The 17,372-nt window shown below is 59.4% G+C and overlaps 1 protein-coding gene across 1 annotated transcript; it reads right to left on the reverse strand.

The window, feature by feature from the left end:
• Positions 1-4,391: 4,391 nt before the first annotated feature.
• IQCA1L (IQ motif containing with AAA domain 1 like) lies at positions 4,392-16,845 on the reverse strand. Its single transcript, XM_048510538.1, has 19 exons — positions 16,745-16,845; positions 16,358-16,685; positions 16,125-16,244; positions 15,818-16,006; positions 14,840-14,911; positions 14,208-14,413; positions 14,009-14,093; positions 13,746-13,874; positions 12,958-13,033; positions 12,446-12,552; positions 12,232-12,333; positions 12,006-12,055; positions 10,664-10,746; positions 8,933-9,040; positions 8,484-8,683; positions 7,723-7,809; positions 6,669-6,846; positions 5,864-6,102; positions 4,392-4,578 (listed from the first exon to the last, which is right to left on the reverse strand). The coding sequence occupies exons 1-19, from the start codon at positions 16,843-16,845 to the stop codon at positions 4,474-4,476; spliced, it is 2,565 nt and encodes an 854-aa protein (XP_048366495.1). The 3' UTR covers positions 4,392-4,473.
• Between the last annotated feature and the right edge of the window lie 527 nt (positions 16,846-17,372).

Here is a 17,372-nt window from a genome sequence, read left to right on the forward strand (position 1 = left end):
CTCCTGGTCACGTGATCTCAAAAAAGGATATTGAGGAGATAGAAAAAGTGCAGAGAAGGACAACGAGGATGATTGAGGGATTGGAGCACCTTCCCCTAAGTGAGGGAGAGAGGCTGCAAGCTGCTTGGGACTCTTTGGCTTTGGAGAGGAGGCGGCTGAGGGGGGAGCAATGATTGAAGCTCTATAAAAAATTATGCATGGGGTAGAAAATGTTTGACAGAGAGAGAATTTTTCTCTCTTTCTCACAATCTTACTAGAACCAGGGGAGGCATTCATTGAAAATGCTGGGGAAGAATTAGGACTAATAAAGGAAACACTTCTTCAGCATAACGTGTGATTGGTGTTTGGGATATGCCACAGGAGGTGGTGTGTGATGGCCACTAACCTGGATAGCTTTAAAAGGGGCTTGGACAGATTTATGGAGGAGAAGTCGATTTATGGCTACCAATCTTGATCCTCCTTGATCTCAGATTGCAAATGCCTTAACAGACCAGGTGATCGGGAGCAACAGCCGCAGAAGGCCATTGCGTTCACATCCTACATGTGAGCTCCCAAAGGCACCTGGTGGGCCACTGCGAGTAGCAGAGAGCTGGACTAGATGGACTTTGGTCTGATCCAGCTGGCTTGTTCTTATGTTCTTAATGTCCTCCTTCAAAACTCTGTTCTCCAGCTCCCCCATTTTAGGTCGAATGCTTCTACTATTAGCATAGAGACACCTGTATACTCTGTCTCTGTCCCTAACCTGGGATTTATGTGTTTTGCCCTCTAGCCTTTTGTAGACACTATCACTTATCACATTGCTATGCTCCTCGCTTGTATGTGGGTTGATTTAGAAACTCCTTCCTCTCTGGTTCCCTGGCATCCCCATGGACTCGTATTCCGAACCCGAAGTCACCTCAGCTCCTGTCGGCTTTCCCCCAAGGATTGGGCCAGTTTAAAAGCTGTTCTGCCACCTTTTTAATGTTGAGCCAGCAGCCGGGTTCCTCTTTGGTTAAGAGGAAGCCCGTCCCTCTTTGTACAGGCCTGCCTTATCCTGGGCAAAAGGTTCCCCAGTTCCTGACAAAAGCTGAAACCCTCTGCCTTGGCTACACCACCTTTCCTCATCCACGCCCATCGAGACCCTGTATCTCCGGCTACCTAGCTCGCCTCCTCACAGTGGAACAGGTAGCATTTCAAGAAGGAGAAATGCACCACCTTTGGGGTCCTGATTTTAACCTTTTTTCCTAGCAGCCTAAATTTAGCTTCCAGGAACCTCCGGCTACATTTCCCAATGTCATTGGTACCCAATGTGGGACCACAACTGCTGACTCCACCCCAGCACTGTCTAACAGCCTATCTAGACAGAGGCGTGACGTCGCAGCAACCTTCTTAGCACCCAGGCAGGCAAGTCACCATGCAGTCATCACGCCTGTCACAAACCCAACTCTCTGTATTCCTAATGATTGAATCACCCACTACAAGGAGCCCCCCACCTCCCCGAGGGGTATCCTCCGTGCGAGAGGATATCTGACCACCAGCTAAGGAAGGGGTCCCATCTAAGGGAGCATCTTCCCCCACCTCAGACTGGCACCCTCCGTCACCCACATTCTCCATGACATCTGAAGAGATGTCACCTTGGGAGTGGGACCCGTCTGCTAGGTCCCTGAAAGCCTCGTTTGTTGCCCTCTCTGGCTCTCTCAGCTTCGCCAGGTCTGCCACCTTGGCTTCAAGAGAACGCACACGTTCCTTGAGTGCCAGGAGCTCATTGCAGCAAAGGGTCTTCTCCAAGGGTCTTCCTGTCACAACAACCTACAGTGGCCGGTCACAGTGTGAAAGAGTGACCAGCCCCACAGCCAGAAGGGGTCTATTATCCCCTGAGGTCTTTCCAGTCCCACCACAACTCCGGAGTCACTCCTGGTCACCTGGCTGGCACCTGCTTGGTTTTGCTCCAGAAGGTTCTTATCCTTGGTCTGTTCTTGTTCCTCTACTAAATGAAATAAATTCCACTCCAGTTTCATGCAGCTGCTCTCACGTGGTGGGTGAAAGAAATCTAGAAATTCCACACCAGCCTTAGAGTTAGGAAAAGGCCCTGCCTAAAGCCAAGTGCCTCGGATGCCTCTTCTTCCAAAATTAAAGCAAGCGCCAACTTGCTTGGAGCAGGAGAATTTCCAGGCTTCTGCATGCATGTGCCCCCCCCAACCACAGAAGTGACACTTGTACCCGACCCCCCGCCTTCTAAAACAGGAGGGTGGCCTGAACCCTGCCAGGCCTGCCTCTCAGACAGAACACTCCTCCGCTGCGGCTTCTGTTCTTTCCACATCGACTCCTGCTCTGTTGCCATTTTATTTTGATCTCGTTGAATAAAATGCTCTTGTATGTTTCTATGCAGTCTACTGGACTCCACTCCAAACGCCTTTGGAGATGCTGTCTATGAAGACATGAAATACAGCATATCTGCTTGATCTCGTGCGAATCCTCTCCCCTGCCCCCAAATTCACAAGTGACCTCCCCCCCTTCCCCAAGATGAATGTAGCACTGGGGTCTGGTGATCATCCTCCTCTGCCAGGCAAAGCAGATGCCCTGGGGGCTTGGAAGGGGTCTTCGGGGCTACTGCTGCCCGTGGCTTTCCTGTGGGTGGTTTTCTGCCCTCCAACCTGTCTCTGTTGAGGACAGCTTGGCTTGGGTGCCAGAACTAGGCTGCTGCTGGCATCACAACTGACCTCTAGATGGCAGAGATCTCTTCCCCAGAGGATGTGGCTGCTGTGGAGGGCAGACTCCTAGGGCATGATACCTCACAGGGGCCCCGCCCACCACAGGACCCACCCACAAACCTCCCAACCTGGAGTTGGCAGCCGGCCAGGACCCATTTCTACTTTCACACCCAGCCCAGGAAAGACTCTGCCCACTTCTCCTCTCCAAACAGGAGCTTCCCAGCACAACGTGTGCTACCTCCAGATCTTGCAGCCCCCAGCAGCCTGCCCCACCCTGCCCTGCAGGAGCCCTCCTGGCCCCACTACCAGCAGGGCACTGGCCAGCCTTACTGGAGCAGCAGAAAGTGGCCCTAGCCTGCCCACCTGGCTTTTCTGCAGTTAAGACCAGGAGGGTATATACCATGGGGACATGGGGAGACAAATGTCCCCTGGCACCCCATTGGGGGCGGGTGCAAAAATTTCAGGTTTGTTTATAGTTTTTTGTATTTTTAGTGTTTTTTAAGTTTGTGGCCTGCACTGCAGGGGGCGCAGTTTTTAGGCTAGCAGCACCAACATTTCAGGGGTTTTTCAGGAGACTCTCCTGATGGTATCACCTAGGTTTGGTGAGGTTTAGTTCAGGGGATCCAAAGTTGTGGGCTCCCAAAGGGGGTGCCCCATCCCCCATTATTTCCCATGGGAGCTAATAAGAGAAGGGGGCTACACTTTTGAGGGTCCATAACTTTGGCCCCCTGAACCAAACTTCACCAAACCTGGGTGGTATCATCAGGAGAGTCTCCTAAAGACACCCTGAAATTTTGGTGCTGCTAGCTTAACAATTGCACCCCTTATAGCAGGCACCCCCGAAATTTCCCCAGATTCTCAGTTTAAATCCACCCCCTTCGGTAGGGACTTAAAGGGAGAATCTGAGGTCCCCAGTTTAAACATTGAAAGTGATGCTATTTCAGGGTGGGGGATAATCCACCCCCCAAACAGCATCACTTTCAATGTTGTTTTAACTGGGGACCCCAGATTCTCACTGGATTTAAAAGAAGAATCTGGGCTCCCTAGTTGAAACGTCATTAAAAGTGATGCTGTTTGGGGGTGGATTCCACTGGAGGTGTTTTGTGAGAGATGATGCTGACATTTGTTTGGTCAATGTTTTGCTGGGGGTTATTTTTGAGAGATTTACATGCTTAATACCCACTTGCACTGGCTTGGAGCTGTTTCTCAGGCTAACAGCCTACTTCATAGGTGTGAAAAGGGATTGGTATGAGGACAAAATTGGGAAAGAGAGTTGGTGGGGAGAAAGCCATGTATGTTTTGCTGGGGGTGGGAGGTGTTTTGTGAGCTGGTGCAAAAATCATTGTTTGGTTGTGGTGGGGGAGGGGCGGGCAGGTGCCAAACTCAGGTTTTGTCCCTGGGCTCCAGTTTGCCTAGATACGCCTCTGGTCAAGACCCAGTGGAGGCTTCAGGCCTAACACGGGGCCCCCAATGCCAGCAGACCGGCACCTCCTAGCCTGACCTGGTCTGACTTCCCTCCTCCGCTGCCCTGATTGGCTCAGCTGGAGCAGTGCTGGTGGGGCCGGGGTAGAAGAGAGCACCGGGGAGGGGGGCGGAACACACAGGCACCCTCCCCAACAGGTCAGGCCCAGAAGTGCACTCCTGCACCCTGCACAGGGGCGGGGGAGAGTGGATCTTGTGTTCACGTCACATTTTCTCTTTCACACAGACAGACTCCAGCTTGATTGGCAGGCCCCCATTTATGCTGCAGCCCAGAGCAGCCTCCTCCTCCCCTTCCACCACCCTATTTCTTCTTCTTCTTCTCTTTCCCTTTCATCTCAGCTGCCTTCCGCTTCTCCTCCTCAGCCAGCAGCTTCTTCTTGCCCAGGGGAGTCTTGGCGTACCAGTCCTGTGGCAAGAAGGAAAGAGGCTGCAACGACAGGAGTAAAACGCGGCCCAGAAGCCCTTGCTGCTTGACCAAAGTGTCACCGGCGTCCACACAAGCCAGGCAAAACACGTTCACTCCACGGAAACTAACCTTTTTCAAGGGCCCAGAATGAATAAGCTTTGGTTGACCTCCCTTTGCCTTTGAAAGGAGACCAGAGCACCAGGTGGGGGAGTGTCACAAGGTGCTTGTGGTTCTTGTAACAAGGTCTGATGGGACACTTAAGGGAGTTTATGAATTTTGCTGATGGATTAAAAGTTTTAGAGAATCGCTATTCTATGTACAGTTTGATAAATATATATATCAATGGAATGTGCATTAGACATTCTTGATTATGAATGGAGAGAACGATGTTCTTTGTGCCTTTGGAAGCTGATAAGCCTCTGTTTCAAACAAGTGTTTTAGAGAACGCCTAGTTGGCCCAGAGAATCGGGGACCTGCCTGAAGACTTCCTGTATTAGTCCTGGAACTTCAACGAACCACTGAGATCTAGCAACACTCCCTACACCGATAGATTGCATAGGGTTGGGATGGTCAGATTGGCAGAGAAGTTTCTAGATCAGGGGTAGGGAACCTGCGGCTCTCCAGATGTTCAGGAACTACAATTCCCATCAGCCCCTACCAGCATGGCCAATTGGCCATGCTGACAGAGGCTGATGGGAATTGTAGTTCCTGAACATCTGGAGAGCCGCAGGTTCCCTACCCCTGTTCTAGATGGTTAATTGGAAGTGTTATATTGAAGTGCAGAGTTTCGTCATGACGTGTGCAAGATTTAGGGTTCTGCTCTGAATAGAGATGCACCCCCCCCCTGCCTTGAGGAGAGAGTCTTTACTCAAGGAAGGATTCACTCCCAGGGAGAGGCGCAGATGGACATGAACACGGGGGCAGGCTTTGCAGGTGGGCCAGGCGGCTTCCTGGGGAGCCTGCAGAGACCAACTCCAAGGAGGAGGAGGAGGAGGAGGAGGAGGAGGAGGAGGAGGAGGAGGCAGGATCAGGGGAAGGCCTCGGCCCCTGTGCCTTGTTGTAACTGGCTCCTCCTTGTCACTGTGTGGAACAGGAAGCGGGACGGGATGAGTCTTGGCTGGGAAGACTCCGCTGGGCCCTCGTGATGGTCTCACCCAACTGTGGAGGGGCATTTTAAAGCCTGAGTGGACCCTGGAGAGAAAGGACCAACCGGCCCTCCCTCTGCCCCCACCCCCCAGGGCAGAGCACAGCCCAGAGGGCGCCAGGGGGAGAGCCAAGGGGGTACCTGGAGCAGGGCCTCCTCCTCTGGGTAGACGGGCTCTGCCCTGGCCAACATCTGCAGGAACTCGCTGGCAGCCAGCGGCCGCTTGGGCAGCTGCAGGAGACGCCTCTCGCTCAGCACCGCCTGCACGGCCAGCGCCATGCTGCCTTGGCTGTAGCCATCGGACACCTTGGCCAGGGCGCTGAGGTCCAGGGAGCCGGCCAGGACGCCGCCTCGCTTCTGGATGAGCCGCTGCCAGGTGACTGCGGGGCAGGAGGGGGGGGGGAAGAGGGGTGAGTCTCCTCCTGCCAACTCCACTCAGCAGCCTCGGCTGCCACAAACTCATGTCCTTGCTGTGTATATTGAGGGCCTCGACTGCCAGACATAATACTGACACAGAGAGAGGATGTGGCCAGTGGCATCCTGACCTGTGTCAGGGGTTGGCGGTGTGTGTGTGTGTGAGGTCCAGTTACATGTTACAGAGCGAGTGAGAGAAAGAGAACATGAGAGAGAAAGAGGGCGATGGGGGGGGGCATAATCACACACATGCCTCCCTGCCTCTACCCCCCTAAACTGCCCTGGAGAGATCTGAGGACCCCTTGCTGCAGGTACAAACCCGCCCCCACCCCCACCCCCACCCCCACCCCGGGCTGAAAGATGTTTTCCCTGCAGAAAGGTCAGGCAGGCAAGTTCTGCAGTGCCAGGGTCTGTATGCAGGGCTACGAGGGGGGAGACCCCACCCACTGCAGAGGCCAGAGACCCCCGTGTTTGGCTGCCTCTCCGCCCCCTCGAGGGCCCGCCTGTGCCCCTGCCTGCCCTGAGGCCTTACTGTAGCGGGAGGCATAGTCTGGGCGGGGGATGAGCAGGATCCTCTCGTAGGTCTTGCAGAGACCCTTGACGTCTGCCAGGTAGGGCCGGGTGGTCGTGCCCAGCAGCAGCACCCGGTCTGCGGCTGTCAGCAGATTCAGGGCCTTTGGCAGGTCCTTCTTCAGCCGCCTGGGGTCCAGCTGTGGCGGACAGTGGTCAGCAGGTCAGTGCCTAGGGCAAGGGGGGACTGGCCCCTCTCCTGTGTTGTTGGGTGCCCCGTGGCTGCCCTCCCCTCCTTTCCACGCCACAGAAGATTCCCGCTTCCCCCCACCCCCCCTCCTGCTTCACCCCCCTCCTGCTCACCCACCCTGCAGATGGGGAGGGAGGCAGTATCAGGGGCATCTCCCCACTGTCCCTTCTTCGCCCATGGGTCTGGCTGCCAACTCTGGCTTGGGAAATTCCTGGAGATTGGGGGGGGGCGTTCGGAGGGGGACCTCTGCAGGATCTAGTGCCAGAGTCTGTTGTGTTCCAAAGTATACAAAATAGGGAGGCAGCAAAGTTTCAAAGTGGAGCCCAGAATCAAAGAAGTCCAGGGATTCCTCCGGCTGCAGCCACCATGAGCCACCATTTCCTTTCTCCCTGCCTTGGAGTGGACGAGGGCAGCCGGAAACACTGGCCCGGACGGCAGGAACGGAGCTGTCAGAGCCCCACAGTCCACCCTCCTAGGCTGTCACCACTCCTAGGGCAATGGATCAGGGTCGTCTAGAGATCCATCATAATCCCAGGCCCCATGGGAAGCCTGGTAACTCGTGGGTAGGTTTGCCGGCTTGTGGGTAGGTTTGCTGGCTTAGTGGAAAGCCCATGCCTACGGGGGGGGGGGGGAAGGAGGAGGAGGGCTCCTGCCACACCTAATTTTTTCCTTGAGAATGTCTCTGAATTCAGTGCTTCCACTCTCATCCCACGCGTGACAGGTGGAGCTGCCCCCTGCTGCCCCCTCTGCCTTTGGTGAGTCTGCTGCCTGCTCCCAGTGGGGGCAGCAGAAGCACCCCCCACCCCCACCCCCCTGCCACACTGACCTCCTTCTCCTCTCTGGGGACTTTCTTGTAAAAAGTCTTCTCAGCATTCCCTACCCAGAGGACAGAAGGCTGGAGGGCGCGGGCCACCTTCAAGGGGGGGGGGGGCGAGAGAGAGAGGGAGTCGTGCTCCAGCAACCAACCTCTGTGTTCAGGATCCGTTCTGCAGAGGCAGCTGCTGGGCCTGGGGTTCTGTGAGCCGGCCTCTGGCCCACCCTGGGGGCCTCCGTCAGGGCCCTTGACAGCCACCTTTCTGTGATGAGGCAGAGGGGTCCTTTCCTGGTTTCTGACCCACCCTCGGGGCGGGGGGAGGGGGCACCCAGGGTGGGCCAGAGCACAGCCCCACCCCTCCAACAGACTGCAGTTGTGCACAGGGGGACCTTATTCCCACCCAGGGGAGACAGGCGCACGGCCATGAAGTCAGGGATTCTAATATTGCCTGACCAATTTTCTGGTGTTTAGAAATTAATCCCCCAAATAACAAACATAAATGTCTTTGGCAACAGAAGTCAGTATGTGCAACATGTGTGTACCCTACACATGCAAATCCAGACACCAGCCACAACTATATTTTGCTTCTTTAAACGGAACCACCTTTGGAAGGGGTCTTACTCGTGAACTGCACTCATGAACAGCTGCCCCCTCCCCTTTTCAGCATGGCTCAAGGCAGCGGACACTTCACAGCATCAGCCATCAGTGGAGACCCTCCCCAGCGGAGGCCTGACCCAGCAGCCCCCTCCCTCCCTCCCTCCCTCGGCTGATACCTTCAAGACCAGGTGCAGCATCATCTGAAGGCCGCTCTTGCCCGCGTACTTCCCTGCCAGGTTGCCTGGCGAGAGGTCGAAGAGGTTGGCACCCGTCTCAGTGCACACGGCATGAACCAGCATCTTCTTCCCTGTGCCGGGGGGGCCCGCAAGAAGGACCGACCTCACCAGGGGAGCCAACTCATGCACAGTTGGAGAGCCTGGCCGGGGGGGGGGGGGGGGGAAAAAAAAAGAGGGAGAGGGGCGGGGGGCCCCGGGGGGGGGCCGGGGGCGGTGGGGGGGGGGGGGGGGGGGGCCCCGCCCCGGGGGGGGGGGGGGGGGGGGGGGGGGGGGGGGGAAACAAGACAGAGCAGAATTGGGGCCACAGCAGGAAAGACGCTGGCACTTTGGAGAGAGGGCCCCGGTAACCCCAGGGAGAGTGGGAACCGGCTGCCAGTGGGGGCTCTTACCAAGAGGCAAGATGGCATATAGAGCTATGTTCTGTCGCACATCTAGCATAGAGGGTATTGGTTCAATTTCCGCCTGGCGTAAGGTGGTACCCAAGTAGCAGTAGTCTCCTGGGGGAGTCACACAGGGGGAGGCTCTCACTGACCTGCCGTGTCAGAGGCTCAGGCCAGAAGAGCTCCATCTCTGGCATGCGGACTGGCCGGGGCCCTCTGCCACTGCGTTCAACCGCCATCTCCAGCATAGTCAATCCAAATTACTCTTGGCAAACAACAGGACTTTGTAGACAGACTCAGGGCCAGGGATGATTGATTCACATCGCTTATGCCCCCCCCCCTTTTCTGAAAGTGGTCCTCAACAGTGTGCCAACGGATCCATTCCACTTCGATATCATTCATTGGCACACTGGTGCATTTTTCAACAGCAACCCTGTTAGACTAACCCTGTTAGAACTAGCCTGCTGGATCAGACCAGAGTCCATCTAGTCCAGCACTCTGCTTCTCGCAGTGGCCCACCAGGTGCTTTTGGGAGCTCACGTGCAGGAGGTGAAAGCAATGGCCTTAAGAACATAAGGAAGAGCCTGCTGGATCAGACCAGAGTCCATCTAGTCCAGCACTCTGCTTCTCGCAGTGGCCCACCAGGTGCTTTTGGGAGCTCACGTGCAGGAGGTGAAAGCAAAGGCCTTCTGCTGCTGCTGTTGCTCCCGAGCACCTGGACTGTTAAGGCATTTGCAATCACAGATTAAGGAGGATCAAGATTGGTAGCCATAGATCAACTTCTCCTCCATAAATCTGTCCAAGCCCCTTTTAAAGCTATCCAGGTTAGTGGCCATCACCACCTCCTGTGGCAGCATATTCCAAACACCAATCACACGTTGTGTGAAGAAGTGTTTCCTTTTATTAGTCCTAATTCTTCCCCACAGCATTTTCAATGAATGCCCCCTGGTTCTAGTATTGTGAGAAAGAGAGAAAAATTTCTCTCTGTCAACATTTTCTACCCCATGCATAATTTTATAGACTTCAATCATATCCCCCCTCAGACGTCTCCTCTCCAAACGAAAGAGTCCTAAACGCTGCAGCTCTCCTCATAAGGAAGGTGCTCCAGTCCCTCAATCATCCTCATTGCCCTTCTCTGCACTTTTTCTATCTCTTCGATGAAATGGCGCTTTTTTGAGGATCACGTGACCAGAACCTTGAACACAGTACTCCAAGTCGCGGTCGCACCACGGCTTTATATAAGAGCATGACAATCTTTGCAGTTTTATTATCAACTCCTTTCCTAATTATCCCCAGCATAGAGTTTGCCTTTTTCCACAGCTGCCATGCATTGAGTTGACATTCCCATGGAACTATCAACTAAGACGCCTAAATCCCTTTCCTGGTCTGTGACTGATAGCACTGATCCCTGTAGCGTGTATGTGAAGTTTGGATTTTTTGCCCTTATGTGCATCACTTTGCATTTTGCTACATTGAACTGCATTTGCCATTTCTTAGCCCACTCACCTAATTTATCAAGGTCTGCTTGGAGCTCTTCGCAATCCTTTGTGGTTCTCACCACCCTACATAATTTGGTATCATCCACAAATCCATAATTTGGTATCATCCACCCTACATAATTTTGGTATCATCCGCAAACTTGGCCACCACGCTACCCACCCCTACATCCAGGTCATTTATGAATAGGTTAAAGAGCACCGGTGGCTTCGATGGCCCAGGCAGTGGGGGAGGGTCACTCACCCGAGTAGTCGGACAACTGCACTTTGGGAGGCTTGATAATGATGCCTTGAAGCACCAGCTCTTCGTAGAGAGAGTCGATGGTCCTTGGAAGGGCAGGCAGAGCAAAGTCACCCCGAGTGGTCACCATTTACCCAGGAAGGGGAGAGGTTGAGGTTGGGAGGAAGGAAGGAAGGAAGGGTGGAGCAGGAGGCTTCCGGAGGGGTGTGTGTGTCTGTCTCCCTCCTACTCTGTCCTGGGAATGCCTCCAGTGGCCGGCCACTGTGCCCTCAGCTAGATAACTCTCCTACATTGGGAATGGGTGTCACTGCAGCTTCCCACAGCCAATCAATCAGCCCCCCCCCCGCCCCAAGGAACTGCATGCAGTGATCTAACAAGAAGATTGTTCCAGCGGGTGGGTGATGGCGGCGGCGGCCGCCATGTTAGCTCATTGTGTGTGTGTGTGTGTTGCCTGCCATCAAGTCACAGCTGGCTTTTGATGATCCCAGGGAGAAGCAGAGGTGGTTTGCCCCGCCCTTTCTTTGCAGAGACTCCCTCAGTGGTCTGCCCATTCAAGGACTGACCCAAGATCTGGCAAGGCTGAGTGATGCCGGCTGCCTGCCCTCCTGAGCCCAGAGAAGGAGAATTGGGTCCAGTAGCGCTGCACAGGAGGAAGGCCCAGCAGGAGAGGAGCCAGCTCAGCCAAGGGAGTCTTGGGCTTCAGTTGGCAACATCTCAGCAAGGCTGTTGTCGAGAAGACATTTTGGAGGACGTGGATTCAGAGGGTCAAAAGCGTCATGAGTCAAAAGCAACTCGACAGCACTTAATGCACTCAGCATTTTAAAGACCCCCCCCCCAAAGTTCAGCAAGTTCTTGTTCAAGTTCTTCAGTGTCAATGTACCTGTCATCAGACCCGAGTTGGGCTGGACAGCATCTTGGCCTTCCAACCCCAGCCAGAAGGTGGGAGGGGGAGGGGCTGGAAAGAACACTCAAAAGGTTGGGGGGGGGGCTGGACTCCCAAAAGTTCGGGCCCAGAAATGCCTGTTGGTCTCTAAGGTGTGGCTGGACTTGAATCCAGCTGTTCTCCTGCAGACACACACGGCTACCTCCGAAAACCATCAGATCACTGAATTACAAAAGCTTCTGCCCTGGCCGATTTGGCCAGTCTTTGAAGGTGTCCGTGGACTCCAACTTTGTGTGAAATGAACGTGACTTATCGCCGGCAGCAGCCAGGCCTCCCCAGGACCACACAGCGCAGGTGCAGTTCCCAGATGAGCAGAGCAAACCCATAATTTGTTCAGGATAGGCGGGGTGGGGAGGGGAGGGGAGGGCGCTTTGTGGCGGGAGGAGGCGGGAAGAGGCCTACCTGTCAGGGGTGAGGTCTTTCTCCTTGGTGCCTTTCTTCCCTTTTTGCTGCTCCAAGCGAACCAAAGAAATTATTTCCTGCAAACCTTCCAAGCAAGGGCAAGTGGGAAGGACCCCCCAGCCAGGCCCAGGCCCAGGCCCAGGAGACAGACCCCTCGCTCTGTTGCCATCCCAGCACCCTTGCATTGCCTGGCACCACTGAGGGAGGGGCGGGGAGGCCTCTCCACCTTGGCACTCTTCTTGGGCTTGGGGGGCTTCCCAGCTTTGATGTCTTCCATGTCCACGGCCAGCCTCAGGTGCCGAAGCTCCTGGCGCATCAACTCATCCACCTGCAGGGGTGGGCGGGGTGTGTGTAAAGCTTTCAGTAGTGCTGACCCCTCCCTTGGGCCCCTCCCCAGGACAGACCCTGCCCAGCCCCACCCCCTGCAGCCAGGTGGCCACCTGCAGCCGAATCTCTGTCTCCACATCCTTCTGCATCTCAGCCTTGATGAGCTCCGCTTCATAGCGCTGTTCAAAGTTGACCACCTCGTCTGGGTCGTTCCACAAGGCTGGGCGGGGGAAGAGGGGGAGGAGGAGGAGGAGGAAGAAGGGTGTCGTTTCCCACCCCCACCCTCATAGATGCCATTCAGTGGGACTTCAGTGGGCAGCAGCCTTTGCACCCGGGGTGGGAGGGGCAGCCGGCTGGATGTCCTCCAGCGGAGCCAAAGAAACGGTCTGTGATGGCTGTGGGTTCGCAGGACTGGGCGCGGTGTGGACGGCCACGGGATGCTGCCTCTGACCCTGCGCTGTGCCCCCCAGGAGGGAGCAGTGCTGGCAGAACAACCTGTAGTCTGGCTGCAGGTCACCCTGCTCCCGTGCAATGCCAGCGCCAGGCAGGCCAGCCTTCCTCCAGGCTTCCGCCAGCCCACCAGCAAGCAAGATGCTGACCTGCTCCGGCACCTTCTGCCGCTCACCTGTGTACTCCCTGTAGCCTTGGTCGAGGGCAGTCAGAAACTTGGAAGGGGAGAGCTTCAGCCCCTCGTCTTCCTCCTGTGGAAAAGCTCCAGCCCTTTGCACTGACTTGGAGGTCAGGCCCACCTCCCTCCTCACCCCCCCTCCCAAGGGCCTCCCCCTGTGGCCCAAGGGAGGGGCTCCCTGCACAGCAGAGCTGGTGGCCAAAAGGCATTGCGGGGATGCTGTGTGCCGCCCTCACCAGCAAGGGGCCCCCTGCCCGCCCGGCTGTAGGCAGGAGGAGATTAGTTTAACTCCCCTTTGTTTCTTTCATGCAGGTCTGTTGCAGTGAATTTCATCAGTCCTGGTTTCAAGCTGTTAGCTGTGGCCTAAGAGGGTGACCTAAAGGATCCCGTGCCTGCGCTGGTGCCCTTTTGGGGCCTTTGCCTGCCTGCCTGCCTGCCTGCCGAGGGGCTCTCTCTACTGCTCCCGGGGTGTCACAGCAGTCAGAGCCAGCTGCCCTCTTTCGCTCCTCCCACCTGCCCTGCGTGCCACCTCCTACCCTGCAGAAAGAACTCACAGGATGCCAAGGACACCAGGGGGTTCTCTGCTTGGTCAAAGAACACTGGCTGCCTGCTAAGGCTGATCAGGTCACTCCACGGCAGAGCCCTCCCCCAGGGAGTTCTGGGAGGTTTGAAGGGGCTGGCTTGGATGGCCAGGAGACACCTTTCCCAGGACAGGGACTTGATGTTGATTCTCCCGTGACTCGTGGCCCTGAGGGATGGTGGGCCAAGGCCTCCCCTCTCACCACTTTCTTCTTCGCTTTGGTCTTTTCGGCCTCCTTTGGCTGCTCCTTCCCTTTCTTCTTCTTCTCGGCCTCCTTTCCTTTGCCCTTCTTCTTTTCTACCTTGATTTCTGCCAGATCCAGCTCCGCCTTCACCTGGGAAGCAAGCCGAGAGCAGAGGGCAGCCGCCGCCTCATTGCGCCAAGAGCAGAGGGCTGCCGGGGAGGGGGCAGGACAGCGGGGTGGGGGGTCAGCTGCGAGGAGCAGCAGCAGCCTGCCCGGTGGAATACCTCCTCTGGACTCCTTTGTGCAAAGAGGACGCTGGAGCCGCCAATCTCCTGCTCGGGGAAGTCAGGGAAGCGGCCGGTCAGCTCCCTGGGGAGGAAGAAGACGGGGGAGGGAGGGAGGGGGGGTCAGCTGTCTCGGGAGGCGGCAGGCCCTCACAGGGGGAGAGAGAGGGGGGCTCCTCCAGGCCCGCGGCCAGCTCACCGACACTCGATGAACCACTGCCGGAGCTGCGCCTTCATCTCCTCGCGCATGCTCGGTCCCTCCACCTCGTAGACGGAGTCACGGATACTGTCCAGGGCCTGCCGGTACTCGGTCTCGTAGTCCGCCTGGCGCAAGCGCCGGAACTCTTCCCCGAGCTGCGCCCGAAGGGTGGCCGGAGCGGTGACCGCCGCCTGCGGCTCCAGCGCCTGCAGTCCAGGGAGAGGCCGAGAGAGCGGGCAGCGCCGACGTCGGCAACGGCCCTTGGCCTCGGGACACCCACGGGCGGGCGGGCGGGCGGGCGGGCAAACGAGCCTCTCACGGCGACGGCGACGAGTCCGGCGGCTGCAGGCGCGGCGCTTCCCTGCCCGGCGGCGCCCCTCGCCCGCCTCCTCCCCCTCCTCCTCCGCCGCCGCCGGAGCCACTTTCCCGCCTCATTGCGCCCCAAATGGCTTTTAAATAGCCTTCCGACGACGCAATTATGGAAAACGCTGAACTAAACACTCGGCCCACTCGGCCCGCAGGCGGCGGCGGCGAGACCCCCCCCCCCAGGCTGGGCGGAGGGGGGGAGGGAGGAGGAGGGGACGCCCTCCCCAGCCAGGCGCCGACAACCCCCTCCCCCGCCCGTTGCTCACCATGCCGATGAAGGCCATCTCCTGCTGCCGAGCGACGACGGTGAGGCGGCGCTGCAAGCAGCCCTTCCACACCTGCGGGGCGGGGAGAGGCGCGTTGGCCGGGGGGGGGTTCCTCCAGATCGCCTATGGCCCCCACCCGTGACCGGCCGGGGAGGCAGGGGCGAGGGGGGATAGGACGGCCAAGTGGGATTCTCTCCCAACGCCCGTCGCTCCCGCGCCAGCCATGAAAGGCCGCCCGGGGGTCCTTGGCCGCAGGAGCTTCACGGAGGCTCCGCGCTGCCCCCCGGCTCAGGCAATCCAGCGGCACCCCCAGCTCCGCAGGGAAGGAGGCGTCCCGGCAGTGCGGGCGGTGGTGGGAAGTCGCCCGGTCGGCGGCAGCGAGGGGCTTCTTCTGGGGCCCAGCCCGGCTGGCCGCACCTCTCTCCCCCCCCGTGGTCACCACGGTGCCCCCCCCCCGGTCCCGCGTCATTCTCCCGGCCGACAGTGATCCCGGGAACCAAACCAGGAGTCTTCCCGGTGAGCCCAGCAGCAGCAGCCGCCGGCCACTGGGGCCTCCCTCCCTCCCTCCCCAGGCTGTGGGTCCCGCCCAGACGCCGCCGGGACGCCCGGTCCGGCAAGGCCGCCATTGGCCAAAGGCGTCGGGGGGGGGGGGAGGCAGGGTGCCGCAGGGGCGGACAGGTGGCGCGGCACGGGAGGGCCAGCAGCGGCAGCGGCGGCTGGAGGTGGGGTTGGCCCTGGAGGCAATCCGCCCGCAGCAGCCTCAGCAAGGCAGGAGGCCCGCCGGCGGGAAGCGGAGAGGCCAGAGGCCCCTTCTGCCCCCGCCCGCCCTCGCGCCTTCGCCTCCGACTCAGGGGGCTTGAGGGGAGACCTCCTCGGGAGGCCCCGATCCGCCAACCAGGACGCCGTCGGCGCCGCCGGCGCCACTGGAGGGCTGGCGGGGAGCCCCCGCCCTTCGCAGGCAAGGGCGGCCTGACGGACCTTCTGGATGCAGAGGGCGGCCTGGACCCGGTCGGGCTCCCTCTGGCCGCTCTCGCGCGCCTTCCGCTCGCGCTCCTCGTCCCGCCGGATCTCGCGCATGAAGCGAGCGCGCAGCCGCCCCTGGCGCATCCGCTCGGCCATCTGGATCAGGCGCACCGCCTCCTCGCGCGGCATCGACGGCCGCGGCGCCTGCGGAAGGAAGGAAGGCGGCCCTTTCAGCGCCGGTCCTAGCGGCGGCTACCACGCCCATCCGTCACTGCCAGCCGCCGAGGAGGCCCCCCCCCCTTCAGGCCGCCCGGCCACTCACCGCCGCCACCTTGCAGGGCGCCGTCCGGGCCAGGATCTCGGCCAGCACCTCCCGGCGCTCCTGCAGCACTTTGGCCCGCTCGAGCAGGAAGTAGCGCGGGATGGGCACCTCCAGGTCGGCCTGGGGACGGAAGGGGACGGTTCGGCGAGGCGGGAGGGCCGCCGGCGGCCCCGCGCAGCTCCCGGCCTGCCAAGGCGGCCTGCCGTTGGGCCCCCCTTCCCGAGGCCGCTGACCGGGCCGAGGTGGAGCTGCTGCAGGACGTGGTCCAGGTCGTGGTACTCGGAGAGGTGGAGCGCCACCAGGTCGCGCTTGAGCTCCAGCAGGCGGCCCAGCACCACGTCGAGCAGGCGGCGCAGGAGGGGCCGCTTCTGGGGCTGGACGGCCTGGTCGTAGCAGGCCTCCAGGCGCCGCGCCGTCCGCAGGTAGCGCACGAAGAGCGTGGCCAGCTCCTGCCAGAAGACCGCCGCGTTCCGCTCGGCCTTGCGCGGCTCCGCCGGCAGCTCCTGCGCCAGCAGCTCGGCCAGCTCCGCCCGCGACTCCAGCCACATCGCCTCGTAGGTGCTGCAGCGGGGCCAAGAAGAGGCGCGGGCCCGCGGTCAAGCGCGCCCCTCCCTCCCCGCCTCCCGGGCCGAAGCCGCCCGCCCAGCAGCGCCCAGCGGGTCCGGTCTGGCCTGGCGCGCAGCGGCGGAGAGGCTGGGGGGGGGAGGGGGAGGGCTCCCATGTTCCGGCAGAGCCCCCGCTCCCTCCACACTCGGGCCGTGCTCCTGGCAAGCGTTTGCCCGTCTGGCAGCTGCCCTCCCTGCCCGACGCGCCCGCCGGCCCTCAGGGCCACTGGCCGGGCACAGGGGCGCAAGCTGCGCGAGTCAGAGCCCCGCCGCCGAGAGGGGCGCTTGGGCGAGGCTTCGGGCCGGCCGGGCGACAGATCCGCGGGGTGCCCCCGCTGGCCGGCTCCCTCTGCCTGCACCAGGAAGGGACCCCTCCCTCCCCCCTACCTGTTGGCCATGGTGCCGCCGCTCTCTGGCTTCCAGCAGGCCGACGCGAAAGTCCCCGGCCCAGGCAGGCCCGCTGGACCCCGCCCTCCATTGTCGCCGGTAGTTCCCACAGAGACCAGAGAACGCCGCGCCGGGAGAGCCTCGGCTGCCCCCCCCCCCCCACGGCCACGCAAAACCGGCAGCCGGAGCCTTTCGCTTGCGCCTCCCCTGAGTTGCCGCAGCGCCTGGTGCGCGTAGACAGGCAGAGCGGGCGGGC

Source organism: Sphaerodactylus townsendi, linkage group LG11, assembly GCF_021028975.2.
Source record: "Sphaerodactylus townsendi isolate TG3544 linkage group LG11, MPM_Stown_v2.3, whole genome shotgun sequence".
In the NCBI taxonomy this organism is placed as follows: Eukaryota; Metazoa; Chordata; class Lepidosauria; order Squamata; family Sphaerodactylidae; genus Sphaerodactylus; species Sphaerodactylus townsendi.